Source organism: Drosophila mauritiana, chromosome 3L (genome assembly GCF_004382145.1).
Source record: "Drosophila mauritiana strain mau12 chromosome 3L, ASM438214v1, whole genome shotgun sequence".
Lineage (NCBI taxonomy): Eukaryota > Metazoa > Arthropoda > Insecta > Diptera > Drosophilidae > Drosophila > Drosophila mauritiana.
In genome coordinates, this window is record NC_046669.1 from 249,839 (window position 1) to 272,527 (window position 22,689).

General features: G+C 46.1%; 1 protein-coding gene across 2 annotated transcripts in view; it reads left to right on the forward strand.

Moving 5' to 3' along the window:
* Positions 1-1,408: 1,408 nt before the first annotated feature.
* Positions 1,409-22,689, forward strand: part of LOC117141630 — a 34,831-nt gene continuing 13,550 nt past the window's right edge. Inside the window, exons 1-9 of one of the 2 annotated variants that reach the window (XM_033305165.1) lie at positions 1,409-1,555; positions 1,612-4,267; positions 4,331-4,944; positions 5,240-5,811; positions 9,808-11,693; positions 11,991-12,510; positions 12,574-13,530; positions 13,965-14,327; positions 14,529-14,612. In XM_033305165.1, coding sequence (XP_033161056.1) covers positions 1,424-1,555; positions 1,612-4,267; positions 4,331-4,944; positions 5,240-5,811; positions 9,808-11,693; positions 11,991-12,510; positions 12,574-13,530; positions 13,965-14,327; positions 14,529-14,612 — 7,784 coding nt within the window. In that variant the 5' untranslated portion in view covers positions 1,409-1,423. Of the gene's footprint in view, positions 1,556-1,611; positions 4,268-4,330; positions 4,945-5,239; positions 5,812-9,807; positions 11,694-11,990; positions 12,511-12,573; positions 13,531-13,964; positions 14,328-14,528; positions 14,613-15,617; positions 16,380-22,689 lie in introns of those variants that run through there. The other variant, XM_033305166.1, reaches the window with a different exon arrangement.

The following is a 22,689-nucleotide window of genomic DNA, read 5'->3' on the forward strand; positions in this document are numbered from 1 at the left end:
GATACATAGCCGTAATGTTGTGGAAAATGTTGTGTTACGGTTTTATACGAATGCAGGATTCCAGGAATACTCAGTCCAGCACGAGCACGCAAGCTCAGCAACATGTTGCTGCCATGTGATGGTGTGCGTGAGCACGTGTTAAAAAACTACGACACATGTGTGTACTCTTGAAGGAATGTTTCCACAATCAACAACTAGGCACTTCACACCACTAGGTGAGTCATGCGCAGTGTCGTCCCTGCGAACACTCAGTTGGCAAAAGTAAACGGATCATCTTTACTGTATGCCTTCCGTCTAGTTACTTTCGATGCAGATTTTGATTCTGGCGAGGGTTCGTGGCTGGACCTCTTCTCCTTATGTTGCAAGCACACGAGGCTGCCCCCATGGCAATCCGGTGGTGGAAGTATACTGCGGATGTGCGGATGTGGAAACGTCAAACTGGCGAGCCAGGGCGCAGGCGTCGGGTTCATTTGGCACTTTGTCTGGTACTCTCCCACAACGGCGTCCCACAATCTCTTTGGCTCAGCATCCTTGTAAGCTGTTGTCGGAGCAATCTGGGCATGGGGCAACTGAAAGGAAAGCAACTTTCCCATTCACGAGCGCACAAGCCGCAGGAATCGCGAGCGCAGACAATTCAGTTCGGCTTTAACGTAATGGACGGAAGGTTTGAATATCGCTTCTCGCCTCAGTTGTACAGATAAAGTCCCACTGCACGCAATAGGAGGGCACTTGGAAGATACAATACAACGGCGAGCAGTGTGTGTGTATATAAGGTTGAATGCTTACGATTGGGAATAAGTGATATTGCAACTATGACCTGAACGCGGGCCAATTAATAACTTTGCAGGCTTTTGGCCAGATTCGTGGCACACCTAACTTGGAACTTCGATGCCAGTCGGATGGATTTCTACTCTCAAGCCGTGTTTTAATGGCTCAAGGATTCCGCCCTCTTGCCACAGACAATGAGCAGGTGCGTGTGCAGTTGAACTAATAAAATTGTAGTGGGCCCACCCGACCCACACAGTTGTGCCCATTTGCTCTTATTTGTGTATTTGTTACTAATGCATATGTTTGGCTCAACCAACCATGTGTAGTAATTTGGCGAGGGGAAGCTTTAGACCAAATGCATTGACTGCGTATCCTTCACTGCCACACCCTAAAGTGACTGTGCTATCACTCACTCGCAGGGGGAAATGACCCACAATCATAACAATAAAGATACAGATGAGGAGAGCCTGCATGTACATATTTTATGGAATGACTGATAACCAATGTTTTTTTGAAATGCATGACACACTTTCAATTAAAAGCAATCAAGTGCTGTAGTTAAGTCACACACATTTTCAATGGCACTATCTGCAGATTTCAGCCAAATTGGCCCTTTAAAATCATTTTTTCTAGATTTGCCTGTAATCTATAAAAGATGGCAACTGAAACGTTTCTGGACCTGACTTATGAGAGGGGCAAGGTGTCCAAGAGGTCACTGCGACCAAAGCTATTAAAATTGACAGATGTGACGATACCGCACCGAAGTCGGAAGAAAAACAAAGTTAAGGTGAGTTGTGAGTTGTGAGAGGGGAACGACATTTGAGCAACTAGATCTTCTTTCAGACCAAAGACCGATCAGCCACATCCGTGCGCGAGAGGATCTATGATGATCCTGCCTACACAGAGGACATAAGCCACTTGGCGAATCCCATGCGTCGCAGTAGCATTTCCGGGAAATCCTTTTTGGAACACAAAACGAGGTCAGATACGGGCGGCCAGCCATCATCCAGCAGCCTACTGACCAAGAACCAGCTGACCCAGGAGCTGCATCAGTATGTGCCAGGAAAGCAGGCCAAGATCAAACAACACCATACAGGCACAATAGCTTCCGGCAGCACCGCCATCAGCATAAACTACGAATGTGATTCGAGCAGCACCGACAACGAGGCCCAGGAACCAATCCAAACCAAAGGTGGTATGACCCGCAGGGTGCGCAGCTTAGAGCGCAATCTGGCCGCCGCGGGCTCCGAAAGGGCGGAAAAGAAGGGAACTCAGAAGCGCACCTCGAAGCAAAAGCGGAATCTTAGCCTGGACAACAATCGCCATCAGGCCGCAGGGCATCCGAAGCGGGAGGCGGGAGCTGTTGCTAAGGTCGGCCACGATGCTGATACACGAGTCCGCAAAGAGCGAAATCGGAAGCCCTACGGCGAGATGGGGCCGGGTGGTGGTGTCCCAACCGAAGTCAGTGAGTTAGATGACGGGTACTCTGCTCGCGGTTCCGCTCAGAGTTCCGCCTGCACCTTACCGGCAGATGCAGCCGCCGACGCGGCGAAAGTTGCTATTGGCAAACGGTTCCTGCGCGGCGAGATTGGAATTAAAAGCTTTAACTACTATCTGCTTAAGGAGGGCTTAAAGAGCTCCAAAAAACTAGTGGACCAACAGCGAACCCCAGCTGGCAGTGGCTGTGTGGAGTCACCTCTGAAGGCCGAAAAACGACATTGCCGCAGCGAGGAAAACATCTACGAGGAGATCTTCTTTAAGGACACGGCCAACGCGGTGAGCTCGTCGGCAACAGGAGTAGCCACCGGCATGGCGATGCCCGTTGCTCTGACAATGTGTGATCAAGAGACGCACAGCCTGGAAAAAGGAGCTCATCCGCATGGAATAAGCGCCACCAATCCCGCATTTGCAGACTGCGAGTTTTGTATGGAGCAATGCAGCAAGGAAAACTGTGAATATTGCTTGGCCCAAGTTGAACAAGTAGCAAGTAAGAAACTGAAGGCTGGGCAAACACAGGAAGAGCAGTACCTCAACCAAGGACATAGGAAAGAGAACACTATGGATTCGCGGCCTAGTGGTTCGGGGGTCGAAGTGCCGACCGCCCATATACTAGAGTTCCAGTCGTACAACCCAAACAATCCAGGCGTTTACAAAATTGAGACGACTCCGGTGGCCATAACAGGAGACTATAACCCGATTCTACAATTCCAGCAGTCTTCTGCTACTACATCGACCTCAGCTACCACCACGCCAAGTGAACCCCAGATTTATGGTGGATACTACCTGCCCCATGCGAACCAGAGGCCATACCACTCGCCAGCTGTTAATAGCCAGCTGCCAAATCACTATGCCGTGGGTGGCAGTCTGCTCTTGGCCCAGGTCACGGGGGCCACTCAAGGGTCCGCCACTCCGCCTCGGCGACCCCAGCAGCACTTCATAGTGGGATATCAGAACGGAGGAGGTTTGTCCGCAGGCGCGGCTTCCTTACAGCGCTTTAACACGAAGTCCTCTTCCTCGAGCGACTCGCTTCCCTATCACAAATATAATACCATGGCGCGGCTGGAGGCAAATGTGTTAGCAGCTCCTGCCACTGGGGATCTTTACTATGCGGTCAGTGGGACGCAGCCACTGCATCCGCTTATGTATGCTGCCAATAGACCCATTGGAGGATCCCAGATACTGGTGGATCCCTACGATCCGCAGATGTACAAGAGCGACTCAAAGGCATCCATTCTGAGCGAGTTCTCCCTTCGCAGCAGCGACAACTCTCAACGCTACGCTCGGCATCCTCATCGGCGACATGGCGGGCGCGTCAGTGATTCCAGTCTCTTTTCAGTGTACTCGAACTCTGGCCAAAGGCGGTACTTTGGGAGCTCGGAAGGCAGGTTCGGATACGATTGTAGACGCTGCAGTCTGGATGGGGTCATCGGAATGAGTACTGCGACTGGAGGGTCTATGATGGCTCCCGATAAGTGCAGCTACTCGGACAACTGCCGGTTCGAGTGCCGAAACTGCGACTGCTCGTCAAATTACTTTAGCTCAGACTTCGATGATGTTTACGGATCAATAGCGCGGGGAGGGAGCAGCGGAATCCCGCGGAAAACTGCAGCAGGGACACTGCCATCTAGCACACAAGACGATCACGTTGAGCGACTGGAAACCCCACCAGCGTCGATGGAGCAGCAGCAGTACGCGGACCTAAAACAGAACAAGTACGCCCAAGATTTCTTTAAGCATGTTAACGACGTAAAACGTAGCATTTACCAGTCGGAAATGAAGAGAAACAATAGCTTGGAGTCCTCAAGGAGTGGTCCAAGAGCTGGCGGCAGCACAATAAGCAATGCCAAAGGAAGTCCCAAGCGGGCCGCCTCACAGGAAACTAGACTGGTAACTACTCTTCCGCTAAGCAGGAGTCGGCTTTCTGCCGGGGTAAAGCCCACACCTGCACCAAGGACCAGTCTCCAGGCACAGAATCCTTTACCGGAGACTACCGTCGCAAGTAAGTACACCTTATGTGGAATTCTATTGTACACCGCTGTAAATAACGCTTGAATTATTTCAGAAGATCCCACGCCTAGCAAGCGAAAAAGTCAACCAACTGTCCGGAGAGAGTATCCCTCCTTGGACAGGCTCGTTGCGTCTACCACGGGCACCATTCCGAAGAAGAACAGCAGGAGCATAACAGCGGCCAGCTTACAAAGTCCGAAGCTGACGCAAAAAACTAGATCAGAGGCTCCCGAAAAGAAGGTTGCACCTGAAGATCAGTTGCCGCTGCCTCCGTCCGGCAAACGACACCATCGCACAGGCGCATCGAAGACAAATCCAAACGCTTCCTGTTCCAGCCTACGCAGGAAAGACATTCCGGCTCCACCTCCGCCTTCTCCCGCTACATATTCCGACCTCCAGGAGCTGAAGGCCAATATGGAGGGTTTCCGAGACGATACTAAGTCTCGAAGCTTGGAGTGCGACGCCAACGATCTTACGGCTGACGATAATTCCAATAAAACTCAGAAGAAGAGTCTCAGCGGACCACCGGATCCAATAACGGAAGCCCCAATCGGAGCCACGGATGCAGGTGCAGTGGAGACTGACGACAACGACGTCTTCTATGATGCACGCAGCGAGGATTCTGGCGGTGGTATCTTGCCCTTGAATACCGGTGATATTTCGAAAAAGGTGAGTGCTTTGCTTTTGGTAGCAGAAGTTTGGAAAAGTGTAATGTGAATTACAAACACTTATTTTATTCTTTTTAATACTAGATATATTTGACTTTAAAATCGATTTTCCAAAGCGTACATTTATTTGAAAGACGAACTTTTAAAAATGCAGAACACAGAAACTTGCCAACTCGGTTACAGCCTGAACATAGATTAATAGTTGTTCGGAATAAATGGATGGGGAACATTGATTATGAAAAGGGGCCGAGTTGAAATGAACATGAATAAGATTTCAATTAAATGATTTTTTACAGAGTCTATCCCACATGGCGACATTCACACGGGCAGCAACAAACGAAAATCGCAAAGGCGCCTTTGACAACGAAGTGGCGCACTCTGCCGAGGATGATGATTCCCCGTCTCCCGCCGCCCTTGCGCCAGAGGGGCGTGAGCAGGCGTCCTCCATCGCGGGCAGACCAAAAGGGAATGGCAACAGTAAAATAACCACAACCCCAAGCTGCGAGCTCGGGAGCTCGGCCGAAGCGGAGAGCAAGCTGGACTCCGCCGCACTCTGCCGACCCCGACCACGACCTCGCCAACCGTCTCCCCACCTCCCGCCCGAATGCACGGACACTGGGGGGGCTGGTGACGAACAGGCAAGCAAAACAAAACACGAAAAGAAGACTCCAGCAGAAGCCCCCAGGCAACATGTTGGACCAACATGTTCGGAGGGGCAGCGCACCGCCGCGCCAGCAACAAATGTTGCTCGCGCACTCTCAACAACCACCAACGCTGGCAACACGAGCGCCAGCAACAGCGTATTGGAGCTGGAGCTCAGTTGCAAGACGGGCAACACGGACAGCGAAACGCCAGCGGTAGCGCACAGGTACGCGACTCGGCCATTGCGCCCAATCTATAAAGTGAAACTTAAAGTGCTGGTCACCTGAACTTTTTGTGGCGACGGAGCCATTTTCGGGACAAGCATCTGTGCACGGCGCACACTTGTTGTTCCTGGCTGCTTTCAGGATGCCCAGGACTCTGGCGAAGTGAAGTGAAGTGTATTTCGTGCTCCCCAAAAGACAGGGGCATCGGTGAAAAAGTCAATCAACTAGTGAACTTCAATAGTAAATTCCCATTACCACATGGTTCGATTTTGAAGTGCGGTAATTGGGCTAATGAAGCTATGTGCACTCCACGAGAGGCAACCGTATGCGCAGCAGCTCCTGAGAGGGTTACTGTGGGTGACATTTGGCATCACCTTGTGCTAGCCTCCCCTTGAAACTTCACTTTAAAGCGACTGGTATCTGAGGTGAAATGGGGGATCGGCGGCAGCAGCTGGCTCGCCAATTGCAATCCCAACCGGATAGGGTATGTACTTTGCATCCCTTGGAACTGGGCAGTGGTCTGATTCGTGAGATTATCTCATTCAATGTTTGGCTACTTTATCGGCGTGCAATCAATTACCTAAGGGCCCAGCTGGCTGCAAAGTTCAATTGTGGAAGGAGCTACATCGCCGTGTTTTTATGGCCTGAGTGAACCATTTGAAAAGCAAGTGCCGGGCTAAAAGCCTACTGAATTGATGCTTGATTGCCCGTTCAATCAACTCTTCTTTCGCGATAATTTGTCGAGTGTGTCTTAAAGCAGCTGGGCATATTAATGTAATTAATTACCAAACCTTACGTTCACGTGATGGATGACAGTGTACATGTACATATGACAGAACTCGGCGCGCTTACATCTGCGTGTAAATATCCTGGGGCATGGTGAATAGACATAAATCAACCTCAGAGCACAAATTCAGGAAAACAACGAGTGGCTAATGCAAGTGGATTCGTGGATATATGCTACATTTTTCCAACCATCTCCCTTGATTATAAACAATATATAACTATATAAGTTTCTTTCAATAGCGCGTCCTGTGCTGCGCGATATCCATTTCCCTTTCTTCTCAACAAAAATTCGGCAATCAATAATTTTAGCAAAATGCTTCGCCTCCTGGCTTTCCCCATCGTTTGTTGAAAACCCCCGATTCGAGACCAGCCATAAATATATTTTGACCTTTCTTTCTTTTCGTTTTTGTGTGGTATTCAATCACTTGCACACATACATAACCAATGTGTGTGTGCACGGCCGCACTTTTCTTAATTATTTGAAGCTGCAGAGGAAGAAATAATAACTTAATGTCACACTGATGCCTTTTTGTGTGGGTTTTAATGCACATGTTAAGCATACGCCGTGTAGTCCACGAGTTATTTATGCACCGAGCCATGCGGTTGATTAATTCAGCGCACAGGGTGTAGGTAAAGTTTCAAGCAAACGGGCAAATTTTAAGCGCTGCTAATTGAAAACAAGTTCAGCTCGCAATGAGGGGCACAACCAGTGAGAAAAGCAATCCAGGGCCATCGACAAATCAGAAGTCAGAAATCAGAAACCGTGTGGCTCTTATTGCTACAATTCGGTATTTTGCGAAATTGGGGACGACCTTCAAAACCTTCAATCCGAAAATAAAAAGTTCGCTGGAAACTCGCAATTGCATTAATTTACTATAAATTGCATGCAGCCTACCATTCGATAATTATGAGACCGATCATTATGAGCACGGGCTTGCAAATATGGTATGGAAAACGAGAAACTCGTTTCCTATGGCCGCAACTTCATTTGGTCATTGGCTTTTAGTCAATGCCGCTGGAGCTCGACCAACGTTACCACATCGTGCACCATCGAAGAAGCAGCTTCTGGGCTAGTAAAATGGAAAAGTGCAAGTTGCCTAACAGGTATGCGAGATAATGCAATCGATTTACTAGTACCCGTCCGCGTCCTCGTCCTCCTCCTCCACTTCCTCGGCTCGCCCTCGTCCTGCTCCGCTCTGCTTTGTGAAGACAAGTGCGGCTTAACATGATTGAAAACCAGTTTTATGATGCATGCCGCAGATGCAAGCGCAGTGCTTTGTGCTTTATTTACGATATCCAAACCTGCAATCACTGCTGCTCAATAGACACCGAGTTTTTTTAAAGAAATGCGCACACGTTTTTCAGGGAAAACTTTTTCTCTTCGAATATTACGGAAAATGAAAGGCTTGTTTCAAAGTGCGTTGGGGAACAAGATTTATGTCCTCTTGTTATGTTTGATTTAATAAGAAAGTATGAAGAATTCTCTGCTGGCTCGGGTGGTATGTAAATCGTAATTATTTAGTCACTTAACTTTCACTGCGAAAATTATTCATCCCGCTCTTAGCAAAGTTTGATTCGCTGACTGAAAAGTGCACAGCTTCAAGTCACAATAGTAAACAATTTTTTTCGCCGCAAATGGAATTTGAGTTTAGTTAGTACAAATTATTAAGAATTGAAAGCACTCTCATAGATGCCCCAGCATAGATATAATACCGCCACTTCCTGGTTAACTAAATACCAGCAACATACTTTTACATTACATATACATTATTGTTTATAATATTTTTTAAGCAATTTTGTGTTGCTAATGTTATGGTTTGGTTTTCTAACAGAATACATGCAAATTGATCAAATCACGTGGGCCGTCGTTGATCGTTTTTTATGCCCACGCACTAAAGAGTTCGCATGACCTTTTAAGAAATAGTCGAGCAGACCTTTCTTTTTTCTAATAGTTGCCTTACCTCACAGTTTACACACCGAATGGCAGTATCATATTCGGTTTTTAGCTACAATTTTATAAGTAAGACCTTCCCGCAGAAGTAGATTGCGATTACAAGAAATACTTCATGGTAATAAGATGAGCAGTCACGACGTGGGACTACTATTGATATCTAGCCAAATATTTAATAGGCTGACCAACAAGAAGAGCTGAATGCCCAAGATACTCTTCCGATTCGGCTTGGTCGACATTCAAAAAATATCAACGCTTCCCAAAGTGAACTAGGCTTAATAACGCCTACACAAGCAAGATAATTTGGCAGATAGGCAAGAATCCGAAGACTTTAACGTTTGGTGTTGGCTGTTGACCATTTTGGTATGACAAGTTTTGAAGTGATTGTATTTGTATGCCAAATAAAAGCGTGGGGATGAACAGATTCTTGCGTTCCTATCCCGATGAGTTTAGAGTCGCTTACAAATTCCAACGAAGCATCGATGATATATAAATTGAGAGATACACTTTCAAAGGCCAGTTGTACTAACCAATGACACTCTTAACCATAAATGTAACTAATTTACGCTAATTTAAAGTCATGACACCCACTATGCACCTTGCAATCGCAGCGTTCACAATGAGTTAGTGTAAAAAGAGCTTATATTTAAGTGCGTGTGTCATTTTCTCCGCGACTGTTTTTCCAACAGGTTTAGCCACAGTTTCTCCCACCTATTGTTCAGTCCAGGGTCATGTTTAGAAAACGTTGACAGCTTTTCGAAAGACCTGCCCCACCGAGAACACCGAAGCCGGCCAAGTTTTACCAAAATTTGAGCTGCGATTGAGTTAGTGCCTTTGCCTGCGTCCCCTGGGCTCAACTTGCGACCAGCACTCGAAAACGCGTCGTTGTCAGCCACCAGCAGTGGCAGTGGCAGCAACAAGGCAAAGCACTTACAGCTGGTGAAACTGCACAAGACTGCTGTGGCAGCGTTTACTGCTGCATCGGTGCATCGGTGCATCGGTGCAGATGTCAACGAGTTCACGCGAGTGCTGAACCATGTTCCCGGACATTGAACCGATGTTCGAGCGCCGGCTCTCGGCCTGGCTCGATTGTCCTAGCCATTAGGCCGGCAGCCGCTGGAAGAGCATTAGCGCTCGAACGGATAAGGGTCCTAAGTCAATTCACTGTGAACCCTTTAGCAGTCGACACTAGAGAACTGAAATGGGGGGAGCGACTAATGATTTCAGATGTTCTACTTCATTTCCCGCACTTATATTACAGTGACCCGACATCCGATGTGCCTGCCTGTGGGACAGCGGAGAATCCAACGCACCTAAGAGCACTGACACGCCAGGACTACGCCTGCATCGACTCGAGCGAGGCTCAATCGGACGACAGTCACCTGACACGCGACTCTATCACCAGGGAGTCGCAGAATGACGAGCTCTCCTCGTCGACTCTTGAGAAACTAGACGTTAGCACACTACCACTGCCCGCACTCCCCAAACGCCGCAGAACCCGCTCCCGCACCAGCCCCTCCAAGCACAGGCAACAACAGCAACAGCAGCAGCAGCAGCGTCATGAAGCTATCGAAGATGCCAAAGCGGTTGATGCATCGACCGCAGCAGCAGGACAACAGCACCCCAAGCCACGTCAGGGAGCAGCCTCTCCAGAGTCCCAAAAGCCAGAAATAAGCGGCCCCAAGAACAACGCAGCCGGCCAACAGCAGAAGCAGCCGCAGTCGCAACAGCAGCAGACACACCTCTCCGCCTTCCAGCAGTACGTCGCCAAGCGAAGGGAGAGTCTGGAGGCGTCCAATCGTTGTTTCAACGAGAAGCTAGAGGCGCGCAGAATGCATTACCACATGGGTGGGAGCGCAGCAAATGGTAACGCAACCGCCTCCCATCTGACGGCTGGCTCCAATGGAGTGCCCACTTATCTGTTCGGTGAAAATTTCTATGGAGTGCCCGGCACTGGACGTAAGTCCATATCTCCCGCCACCAAGAAGGAGGAAATATTTCTGAACAAGTCCGGATGGGTGCAGGTCAACACGAGGCGTGGGGGCAACAAGGATGACAATGGCGGGGGCTACCGAAGCCTCAGCTACGCCCAACAGAATGGTGGCGGACGTGTTGCGGCGATGCTGACGGATCCTGGGCGACGCTCAGACCTGGCACGACAGTCATTCATCCTGCAGCATCAGCAACAGCATCAGCTTCAGCAACAGCATCAATCCAATATGAGCATGACTGAGCCGAAGTTTGTTGGCTCCAAAGTAGAAGAGCTGATTCAAAGGAACGAAGCACGGTTAAGCGGCTGTTCCATACGGGAGCCTTCCCTGCGTCCGGGCCATCGGATTATCGATCCCCAGCTGGCGAACATCCTAAACGAACGGCCTGGCTTCTTGCCAGTGAAGGGTCCCAATGATCTCGATTCCCCCCTCACTCCAATTCTCTCGCCACCTCCCGCTTTCCAGGACAACAGCCGAAGTGCGCGGCGTCAGGAGAGGCGCAACCCAGGACGCCAGCAGGGTCCTCTGCCCCTGCCTGTGCCGTTCCGGTCGCAGCCCCAGATGGACCCTCAAAACCCCATTAATGGCTCCGCCAAAGGCATGGTATTTTCCCGTAGTTTCGAGTACGACACACGTCGCCACACGCCCACCGACAGCTACGTAGAGACGTTTTCCCGCAGCTTTGATGGAAACTTGTCGGATCGCCTGCTCAACCTGGCCGTTCTGGCAGGCCAGCGGGAACGGTCGCCGAACTTCAGCACCCTGACCGGCAACTCTCCGAACTACCTTACGAAACGGGAGAGCGGCGGCGGAAGCAGTGGCTCACTTCGCAGCCGTGACAGCTCGCCCAAGTATCTGCATCCGCAGACCACAACTGCTTACTTAAATGCCGCTGTCAAGGAGGCGCCTCCTGTCTACAGTGTCCCCACTGGCAGTCAGGCCAAGTATTCGCCGCGCTCCCGTTTCGAAAGGACTGCTGAGCGTTCCAAAACCCACGCCCTGGGACGTTCCCGTAAGTCCCAGTTCAGCCGCGTGGGCAGTGCCGGACCTCTGTTAGCGCATCCAAACACGGCGAATGTGGGAGTGTCTCGTTTCCGGAGCTTTGACACGTCCAAGAGCCAGCGCCTCAATTCGTGCGACAGCGGTGCGAGATCAGGTCAGTAGACAGCATCATTTGATTGCCAATAACTTCCGCCTTGTCAAAGTTGCTCGATAATAACACATGGGAAATAAGCACCTGCGAAGTGTCACGTGCACCTTGTCCGTCCGACTTTTATACACTTTATAGTTTAGTCCGTGCAGGAGCACCTTGTCCTAGCGGCCAATAGCTTCAGAAAATCGCCTGTCAAATCAGCGACAAAAACTGGCGTTACTATTTGTTATTATTCGTTGGCAAGTTCTTTGGGTCCAAAAGTGGCCAGTAGACCCAGTCTAATTGAGGTTTATTTGACAGATCTTTCCAACGATGAGCTGGACAATGAAGATGGCGGGTTGAACGACTTTCTATCCGCCGGCAGTCACAAGTTTCCTAAAATTGGAACGAATAGCGTCAGCGTATCGCCTTTTAAAATGCAACGCCAGAGATCCCTGACACCAGATCGGAATGACTCCCATAGCTCGACTAGCAGCTTACGGAAGCAAAGATCAAACACCCCTGAGTCCAGGTCTTTGACTCCCGAGGAACGGCGCAGAAAGGGGTCCCAGCTTTCCTTGGGCGGCGCCCGGCAAAGCTCCAGCTCGAGGAGCAACACGTTTGAGGGCCGCCAGCGGCACGAGGACAAAACCCCACCCAACATATCACGCAGCTCCTCCAGCTCCAGCTACAGTGGTGGCGAGTCCCACGAGCCCCTTAATGGCACCGGCGTCACGACTGTTACACCCTCGGCCGCCATTTCCGGAAGTGGCTCCACCAGCCATCGACGCGCATTGACCGCGAAACAGGCGGAGCAGGAGCACCGCATTCGACGCTCGAGGTTGGTTAAATGGCTTGCACTACATTGCAATACTTAACTTTCAACCTGACGTCTCCTTTCCAGATCGTTGCAACTAACCGAACGCTCTCCAAGCCGAGCGCACAAATCCATTGTTAACGTGGGTGCTCTGGTCCCGCAGCAGCGGTCGGTAGGTGTTCCCTATCAGCAGTCCCGTGTCCCAGGTGGGGGCGTTTTCCCCCCCACTATCCGAACCTCACCAGCGGGGGCAAAGATCCATGTCAATTCGCCTGCGCCACCCAACAACTCGGTGAGAGTGCGACAAAACGATACGGACAAGGCGCGCTCCTTCGACTTTGACTACAACAACTTCAGCCGTGGTGGAGGAGCAAAGGGTTCAAGTCGCACCGCCCACACTAGCGGCAGCGGAGGAGACAGCGGAAGCAATCAGAATCTGCGCGTGGAGAGGGAGTCCCGCTCCTTCGACGACGAAATTTGCGAAGCCGTGCTCAACAACAACAACGGCAGCAACGGAAGTGTGAGTGGCCTGCGCTTCCTACAGCCTGCAACCGATTCCGGGCAGGTGTCAATGGCGTCCACGTCGTCTTCCCGTCTGCGCAAGTCCAACTCGCCTGTCAGCGCGTCTGGAATGGAGGCGACGCGGTCGCCACAGTCATCGGGATCCTCTTCCAACAATCTCCATCAGCAGGCGAGGCAATCGGGCAGTCCTCAGAGCTACGGGACGCGACTTTGCGACCACGAGCTGACTTACGAAATGCTACGAAAGTCGCCCATCATGAACTTCCGCCGTGGGGACAGCGGCGACTACGAACTGCCGGTGATGCTTCGGAATCGGGAAACCATCAACTCGGGGGGCAACAGTGAGCTCAACTTTATGAGCAATGAGACGCGAATCTACGAGCACCCTACAACCGTTCTAAAGTCACAGCGATCCCTCCGCCAAAGTCCGGGGTCTCGGGACGACCTTAACCTTGAGGTTGCAGTGGGAGTGGGAGGCGACTACATCTACAGGCAGCCGGCCAACCAGCCGCGTAGCAGCAGGTACTAGAACGAACACCTCTACAGCCGAAGCTTCGGCTTCCCCAGTGACGGCGTGCTATCTGTATATTAACTTAATCCTCCAACTAACCGCACACAATCCGAAGTCCACCACTTGAACCAAATTTAAGAACGCCCAAGGCACTAACACGACCAGAGAAGCACCCGTAGGTGTGTGTGTTTAAGAGACTGCTTATTCATACTAACTAATATAGGTAGTAGCCAAATTGCCGAACTGTGTGGTGGTGGCAGACTTACTCCTTACATAAACGCTCCACGGCTGGCTACATCCGTACTAAAATACACGTACTAACTTACCACCTAAACCAAATATACGCAAACTAGATACCCAAAGGAAGCGGTCCCACCTCTAATTTCCTATATCAGATTAAGGAAGTCTTCTGTGCGCGGCTTATGTATCTCGTGCTGTTTCATAGTGTTAAAGCGGAGTACTTTGCAACGGCAACGACGAAAAGTTGCACCAAAACTTTGGACACATGCGATTATTGGCCACGCTGCGCCGCCTGTCAGCATAAAAGTGCCTCGGGAGAACTCAAAAAAGGACCGTCTGCCTCCGGAAAACCCTCGACCGTGCTGGATAACGTGCAGCCCCATGTCACCTCAGTGATCGTTAATGAAGACAACGCAGTCCCGGGCCCACAGCTCCGAAGCCTGGAGAAATCCAATCCGTCATGGACCTTCCTTTGTAGCGGAATTGCCAGCATTTGCCAACCTGCGGAGCAGACGGAAACCGACCATAGCACTGCCCAGGAGGCGGCGAAGGAGGATATTGTCATCAGGTGAGTTATACCTTGCAACTTCTGAAGTGACAGATTAGAGCCAGACGCGTCCGCTCCTGCTAATGGCTTCATTTTGACGAGCTATTGCCGACTAACAAGCTCTGACAGCCGGTCCAACAATATTATGAGTGGCTACGTCGGAATTAAATTGGATACGGTCAATAATGGATAAGAGTCATCAAAATTTGTCTCCCATTTTAGGAAGGTCATAACCAACAAAAGCCGCAGGACGGGACGTAGTCGTTCTCTGCCAAGTGTAATGCTGCGAAGACTTTATCTAGAAGGGTAAGATATCATTTACATATATACGTTTGGTTAGTTAAATTAGTGTAAAGAACGATTGCTCGTAAGCTCGGTAGCAATGTCCCTTAAATGATTCAATGTTCAATAATCCTTTCTACGCAAGTAAGCTATTATGTTGTCTTCCACCCGCCTGTTCGATAGGACAAAAAAAGAGGCGCTTCCTCTTTATTGTCCCACAAATGAACAACCGGCTGTGGCACAGCCTCCCATATCAAAATACTGAGTTCAGCGACCTACTAGTCGACTACACTATAGACACACATTTGACATCGTCCTACCCTTCCCCCTCTCGTCTTTTGGCCATCGTCCTTTCTACGTAGTCCATTAATAAGCAATGACGGTGTCGGTGAGGGAGCGTTCGTGTCGCCGGGGGGCAAAAGCAGCGAAGTGCAGCTGACGAGCATTGACATAGATGGCCTCTACTACGGAAGTTGTGCAAAATATAGAGCCCCTTGAAGTCCTGCCTGTTGCAATAAAAATCCCTAAAATCCCATTGTTAATTTGTAAAAGTACCAAGTGGAATTGTCAAATTGGTTGCATACTTGTAGGCGCAAGCATGCGCAGTAAGTTGACTCCTTCATTGCGTAATAGGAAGGCAAGTTTATGGCATGGGAATAATCAAAAGAACTAAATTATGAACACAAAACAATCATTGGTTAGTTAAAAGGATTTAAGTTTGTTGGCAAATAACATTTATATGCACGCTTACATTTCCAATATTCGATTTGCTCATATTATTAACTAGGCAGACTTATTTTGATTAAGGCTTAATTTGTTCACCAACAAAGCCAGTTGAAATTATGGTTAACTGAACGACTTATTGCTTTCATGCATCTCAATTTTAAAAGAACCGCACTTTTCCCACTGCCACATGCAAGATCTTGGTGCGGATCTCGGCTAACACCTGGACTTGGCCAGATTTGGTATTTTCATAGCAGGGTGGTATTTCTCAAACGCGCACGCGGCCACACTAACAGCAAATATTGAAAAAAAACAATAGTTGAGCGGACGCGAAAAATGCACTTATAGGTAACGGCGGTGCGCGCGTCTTTCCGCCCCCTGAACGGAACTCAGCTGTTGGGAGCTTGCATCGAATCCCGCAACCAGCCACTGACCATATCCCCAGCAGGATAACATCGCCAGTCCGCGCCCAACTCGCTCTCTACACCCAGTGCCCAATACACCAACTGACATCCGTGGAATCGTGTGAGAAACAGACGCCCTTGCCGGTCGCCGAACAGAACGCCAAGCGTAGGCTGGTGGCGCGTGTGTGTATCTGTGTATACGTACTGCTGGCATTCTCGGGAACGCTTGGGCAGAAGCCAAAATGTGTGCCAGCGCATAGGGAACGAAAGAACGCAAATAGCGCATCTACATTAAGAAACAGGCAAAATCAATAACACCAAACCAAACCGAACGAACCAAAGCGAGCAAAGATTATTACGCAAAACGACGGGCGCATATGAAAATGTCTATAACGGGCGCAGATAGTGGGCGTGCTTCGGCCACCGAGCTCGAGGAGTCCGCCGTCGCGACGCTGCAGCTCAGGGAGCCCACCACACCCCCGCCACCCATCAGCGGCGAGGACGTTTTCCCCAGCCGCGTCTCCCATACCACGTGGTACTTGCCCGTGGAGGACTCGTCCTCGCCGCCCGCATCAGGCACCAACGAAGCTCGTGGCGCGTCGCCTGACGCTGAGCCCCGGGAAGGGGATGCAGCTGGCGACTCGTCAATGAGCACCAGTGACGAGTAAGTTGGTTCCGGTTTCCCCAAGACGGGCACCATTCGAATGACATCCTTTAATACGCCGTAATACATTAGTTCTTGCCATTAATTATCCCTTCTATTTCCGTTAAATTGTGGCTATTTCGCGACCCACTGACCAATTACTCCTTGATTGACGCCCTGATTCTTGGCCGGGTGTCTGATGAATTTTCACTTGACTTCCTTCCTGCCACTGCTGCGGTGTTAACTGGGTTATTCAGCCGTACGTACTCTCCGCTCGACCTGTTGAGGTGGATGGACACGTGTTATACGTTTCGTTTCTATAAAGGATTTCCCTTCTGTGCATCCCTGCCTCATCTGCCCAACGACGAGAATTTTTGTGGTATTTCCATATAGTTACTCCCCTCCCTTTGGTTTTTATGATTTGTTTAATCAAGAACTTTTAGAGCGGAAATACTGCGTCGTGGATTATGTTTGTTCATATAGACTTTAGTTATACGACGGGTCAGAGGAGGCAACCAGTCGGGCCTGGCATGTGAGATATGGATACGCGAGTCGATTCGTCACGAGCTGCAAAAAAACATTTCACAAGGGGCTTTTTGCGCCAGATTCCGCAGACTGCTCGGCATTCCAACCATATTTCGGAGTACCGCTGTTTCAAAATGGTTCAAGGCTATTGTAAAATCCCAAATAAGAAGACTTTACTCGTTGAGTTTTTGTAAGAAACTGGTTTTATTTGGAAATATCTTCGGTTTAGATAGGTGACATGAGAATCGCATCTTAAAGTAAATGGCCTACGCAGAGGCCTAAGTAAATAGTCCCCGCCTTATCGAGGTCCCACGCTCGGGCACATCTGCCTATCTTGAGCGGCGAGGACCTTATCTGTGGTCTCCCACTAAGGGACTATTTTAGGAGGCGGGGAACGATCTCAAGTGACTGACTCATGTAGTGTGCACTTAAATTACATGTTTTTGAGCAATGCACCCATGTCGCCTTAGATAACAAAATCCTAAATATAATTTATCGCTCTCGATTCATTTACATAAGATATGAACGGAGCCCAAAATTGTAAGTCTTTAAATATATTCGTGTTCATGTGTGAACATTCTGCCAAAGGGCCAGCAAAGCTGAGATGTACATTAGTATATTAGTTGCATTTATAACAGTAGTGGACTGTATTTATTTGATATATGTTCATTTATTTTGCAACTAAGATTTCAATGGGCCTAGTTTTTCTGGCTTTTAATTTTATTGGATTACAATTATGGTTTATATTATTTTTAATTCAACAATTTGTACTCAATTAACTTATTTTAAACATTTTGCTTTTTCTATGTAGAAGTACATTTTCTATTAAACAACGATATAGTGGACTGTATATTTTTATTTGTTATATTATTTTATTGTTTATTTACTATTGATATTTATAGTACTGGCAACGGACCTGCAAAGGTTATTGCTTGCATTCTTTGTTGCACAGCACATTTCCGTATGAAATATATTATTAATACTATCATTAGTATTAAAGCAATAATTAAACCAGCATGTCCGGAAATATGATGGAAATGTAAATCTTTCAATTTTTGATGGTTCTCTTTCATAAATTTAATTTCATTATTCAATCGTTCAAATTCCTCAGTATGATTTAATATTGATAGTTTCAGCGGATCCCAAATAATCTTCGGCACTTCACTAACTTCTCCTATATAAGGTGTTGATAATAATTCTTCACTTTCGGACTGAATGTTATGGTGGGCAACTAGAATTTTATCGTCGGTTCTTGCCGTACAATATGGCGCAATGCTTAAAACTCCTTGCTGAGGCAAATCAAACAATTCAATTTGAGAGCCAGTACATTGCAGACGGACTTTTGAATTCGCAGGAACCTTAAACAACCAACTACTTTTCTTTTCTAACTCTACCCAGTAACTTTTAGAGTCGACTACTGTTTTATAGATGCAGTTCGCCGCTTTATCTGGCTTTAGAGGCTGAATCTCACATGCATTATCATTCGCTGAATTCCAGGGCCAACTTCCTTTGCATATTCTCTTATTTAATTGCCATTTCTGACATTGATTTAATGTGGCTTCCGTCATTATGTGATAGGAATCTATCTCAAAATTATAAATTAAATATTCGGACGTTGTATGCACCATTATTATCCGATCTTCATTTCGAATTGGCACCGGAATAAGCCTGAACAATTTGGATGGATGCCTGCTAAACAGAGGCACTTTTGCACTAATGATCAATTTATCGTCGATGAATAAACCCCTGGCTGTTAACAGTGTATACACCTCCTTAAGTTCCGTACCTGACCGTTTTTAATTTATATGTTTTAATTTTTTCTTTTGGAGAATTTCTCCATAAAATATATTGATATTTTTGATCATTATTATCTATTTTAATTTGTCGGTACATCTTTTCAATGTCTGCCGAAACAACAAATTCCCATTTTCTCCATTTAATAATAATGTCAAAAATATCTTTTTGAACTCGTGGCCCAACCCACATTATGTCGTTCAAACTTTTGTTATTCGTAGTTTTTGCTGAAGCATCAAAAACTACTCTCAATTTGGTCGTAAGGCTTGAATCTCTAATCACTGCCTGGTGCGGTAAAAAATATTTGCCTTCATCACTCACTTCAATCATGTGTCCTAAATCCATGTATTCATTCATGAATTTAGTGTAGTCAACCTTAAGTTTTTCATTTCTTTTTAGTTTTTTCTCCAGATTCATGTAACGAGCTATCGCTTGTTTCTTTGAATCTCCTAAGGTGACATCCTCCTTGAATGGAATTGACACAATGTATCGCCCATCTGAATCTTTTTTTGGACAAGGATGGGGTTCTAAGAGTTGGAGGAAGATTGCAAAATTCCAATGCAGAATTTAATGTTAAACATCCAATCATTTTAGAAAAATGCCACCTAACAAGCTTATTAATAAAAAATGCTCATAAGGAAACATTGCATGGAGGGATAAACCTAATGCGAAACTATATCCAAAGAAAGTATTGGATTTTCGGGTTGAAAAATTCGTTGAAAAAGTATTTAAGAGAATGTGTAACGTGTGCAAGGTATAAACAAAATACAGCTCAGCAAATAATGGGTAACTTGCCAAAATATAGAGTGACGATGACATTCCCGTTTCTTAATACTGGAATAGATTACGCAGGTCCTTATTATGTTAAATGTTCAAAAAATCGTGGCCAAAAAACATTTAAAGGATACGTTGCTGTATTCGTTTGCATGGCCACCAAAGCCATACACTTAGAAATGGTAAGCGATCTAACTTCAGACGCATTTTTAGCAGCACTCAGAAGATTTATTGCTAGACGGGGAAAATGTTCCAATATCTATTCAGACAACGGAACAAATTTTGTAGGAGCTGCAAGAAAATTAGATCAAGAGTTATTTAATGCAATACAAGAAAATATAACGATTGCAGCGCAGCTTGAAAAGGACAGGATTGATTGGCATTTTATTCCCCCGGCAGGACCTCACTTCGGAGGTATTTGGGAAGCTGGAGTTAAGTCAATGAAATACCATTTAAAGCGTATAATCGGCGACACTATTTTGACTTACGAAGAAATGTCAACTCTTTTATGTCAAATAGAAGCATGCTTAAATTCAAGGCCATTATACACTATAGTTAGTGAGAAGGACCAACAAGAAGTTTTAACACCAGGTCATTTTTTAATTGGAAGACCACCTTTAGAAATAGTCGAACCAATGGAAGATGAAAAAATCGGAAATTTGGATAGGTGGAGACTTATCCAAAAAATGAAGAAAGATTTCTGGGTTAAGTGGAAAAGTGAATATTTGCATACGCTCCAGCAAAGGAATAAATGGAAAAAGGAAATTCCTAATATAGAAGAAGGGCAAATAGTTTTATTGAAGGATGAGAATTGTCATCCTGCAAGATGGCCTTTAGGAAAGGTGGAAAAGGTGCATAAGGGGAATGATGATAAGGTCCGAGTGGCTAAAGTAAAGATGCAGGAAGGATATATCACTAGACCCATTACTAAAATTTGTCCCTTGGAAGGAATAAAGTCTGTTGACAAAAATGAGGCTGACCAAGAGCCAAAAAGACGAACTAGAGCGACATCGGGAATGTCCAAGATCGGAATCATTATGGCAATGTTGTTGTTTGTGTTAAGTTGTCAAGTTTCTAGCGCATTACCTAAAGATATAGCACCAAGATATTCTATAGACAAAATAAATAAAACCTCAGCAATATATCTAGACCCGCTAGGAGATGTTGAGATTGTGAGTACTTCTTGGAATTTGGTTATCTATTATAAAATGGATCCATATTTTAAAATGTTAACAAAGGGTAATGCGCTTATACAAAGTATGAGGAAAGTTTGCGAAAGACTTCATAGCTTTGAAGAGCAATGTAGTCTAGTCTTAGATAATATGCAAAGTCAGTTATCGGAACTTGAAGAAAACAATAAATTGTTTATGATGCAGTCTAGATCTAGAAGCAAGCGTGCTCCTTTCGAATTTATGGGTTCCTTGTATCATATTTTATTTGGTATAATGGATGAAGATGATAGAGAGCAATTAGAAGAAAATATGAAGAATTTGTTAGATAACCAGAACAACCTTGATAAACTAATTCAAAAACAAACATCTGTGGTTGATTCAACTTCTAATCTATTAAAGAGAACAACAGAAGATGTTAACTCCAATTTTAGAAGTATGCAAATAAGAATTGAGAACATGACAGAAGTTCTTAAAGAAAATTATTATGTTTATAAGGAATCAATAAAATTCTTTATGATTACGAAACAGCTACACTCATTGATTGAAGAAGGCGAAAAAATTCAAGCAGGCATTATAAGCCTGTTGATTGATATTAATCACGGTAGGCTAAATACAAATATTCTCAGGCCAAATCAGCTTAAAAAAGAAATTGCCAAAATTCAGCAGAGTCTTTCGGAGAACCTAGTAATCGTTTTGATAAATTTATTTTCACAGATTTCAGACTCGATATCATCTTTTTCTTCTTCTTCCACTTCCCAGTAGCGATCTAACTCTTTTATTTCTATTGTTGTGGCTACAATGGTTTCTTTTCCTTTGGATTTTTTACATCCAGAAACTATCCACCCGAAATCAGTTTTTTGCCCAAGGAGACCGTCTATTTTTATAACTCCATTTTGCAGAATGTGAGTATATACGTCTGCTCCAATGATTAGATCAATGCGACCCGGTTTATTAAAATCGGGGTCGGCTAATCTAAAGTTCTTCCATTTTTTCTGATCAACATTAATCGTGTTGACTGGAAGTGCCTTCATAAGTTTTGGGAGAATAATTGCTTCAATTTCTAAATTTTTCGGAGAATTTCTTATCGAAATAACCGCTTTGTGCTTGGAGATGCACGTTCCTGTGGAAGATACTCCACTTATTTCAGTATGAGACCGAAATTTTTTCAATTTTAGAATCTGTGCAGACTCTTCTGAAATAATTGTGCTTTGAGAGCCACTATCAATCAATGCTCTTAATTGTTCAAAGCCTCCATACCTCGACTTTACTTGAATCAAGGCCGTGGCCAACAAGGCTTGACCTGTTGTTCTACACGTATTCACTTTTTCTGGATTATGACCTGCAAAGTGAAGTAACGTGTGGTGAGGTTTACGACAAGTCGAACAAAGCTGCTCGCTTATACATTTTTTACCAAACGGATGCCTCAGACATCTTAGGCAAATCCCATTTTTTCTTACCCAGTCAGACCGTTCTGCTGGATTCATTATTTTAAATTTATGGCATTGAATTAAATAATGCCCTGGTAGTTTGCAATATGCACAATTGTCACTATAATTTTTATTCTTGTTATTATTAATCATTTTCTTTACAGGTTTTACTTCCTGTGAGAATGATGATATAGAATTGAGCCTTTGCTCTAAAAAGTCCATGACATCAGAAAGTGCCTGTATTTCTTTTGTCTTTTTAACATGGCTTTCATATAAATTGAGTGATTCTTTATTGAATTTCCGAAGAATTATGTGAGCGAAAATTGCATCCACATCTTCTGGTAATTGTGCCTTTAATTTTATAATATAAATTGACTCGTTAATCGTGTCAATAAATGTCTTTATTTGCTTATTGGATTCTAAATTTAAATTTGGCATATCCATAAGCCTATTCATATGATCTGAGAATATGTTTCTTTTATTCTCATATCGCTTGGTCAAAAACTCCCAAGTGGCTTCATAATTTTCTCCAGAGCCGAGCAGTAAATGAGTAACCACATTTCTGGCTTCTCCTTTTAATGCTGACTTTAGATAATTAAATTTGAGAGAAGGACTGAGATCCTCTCTCACATGTATGAG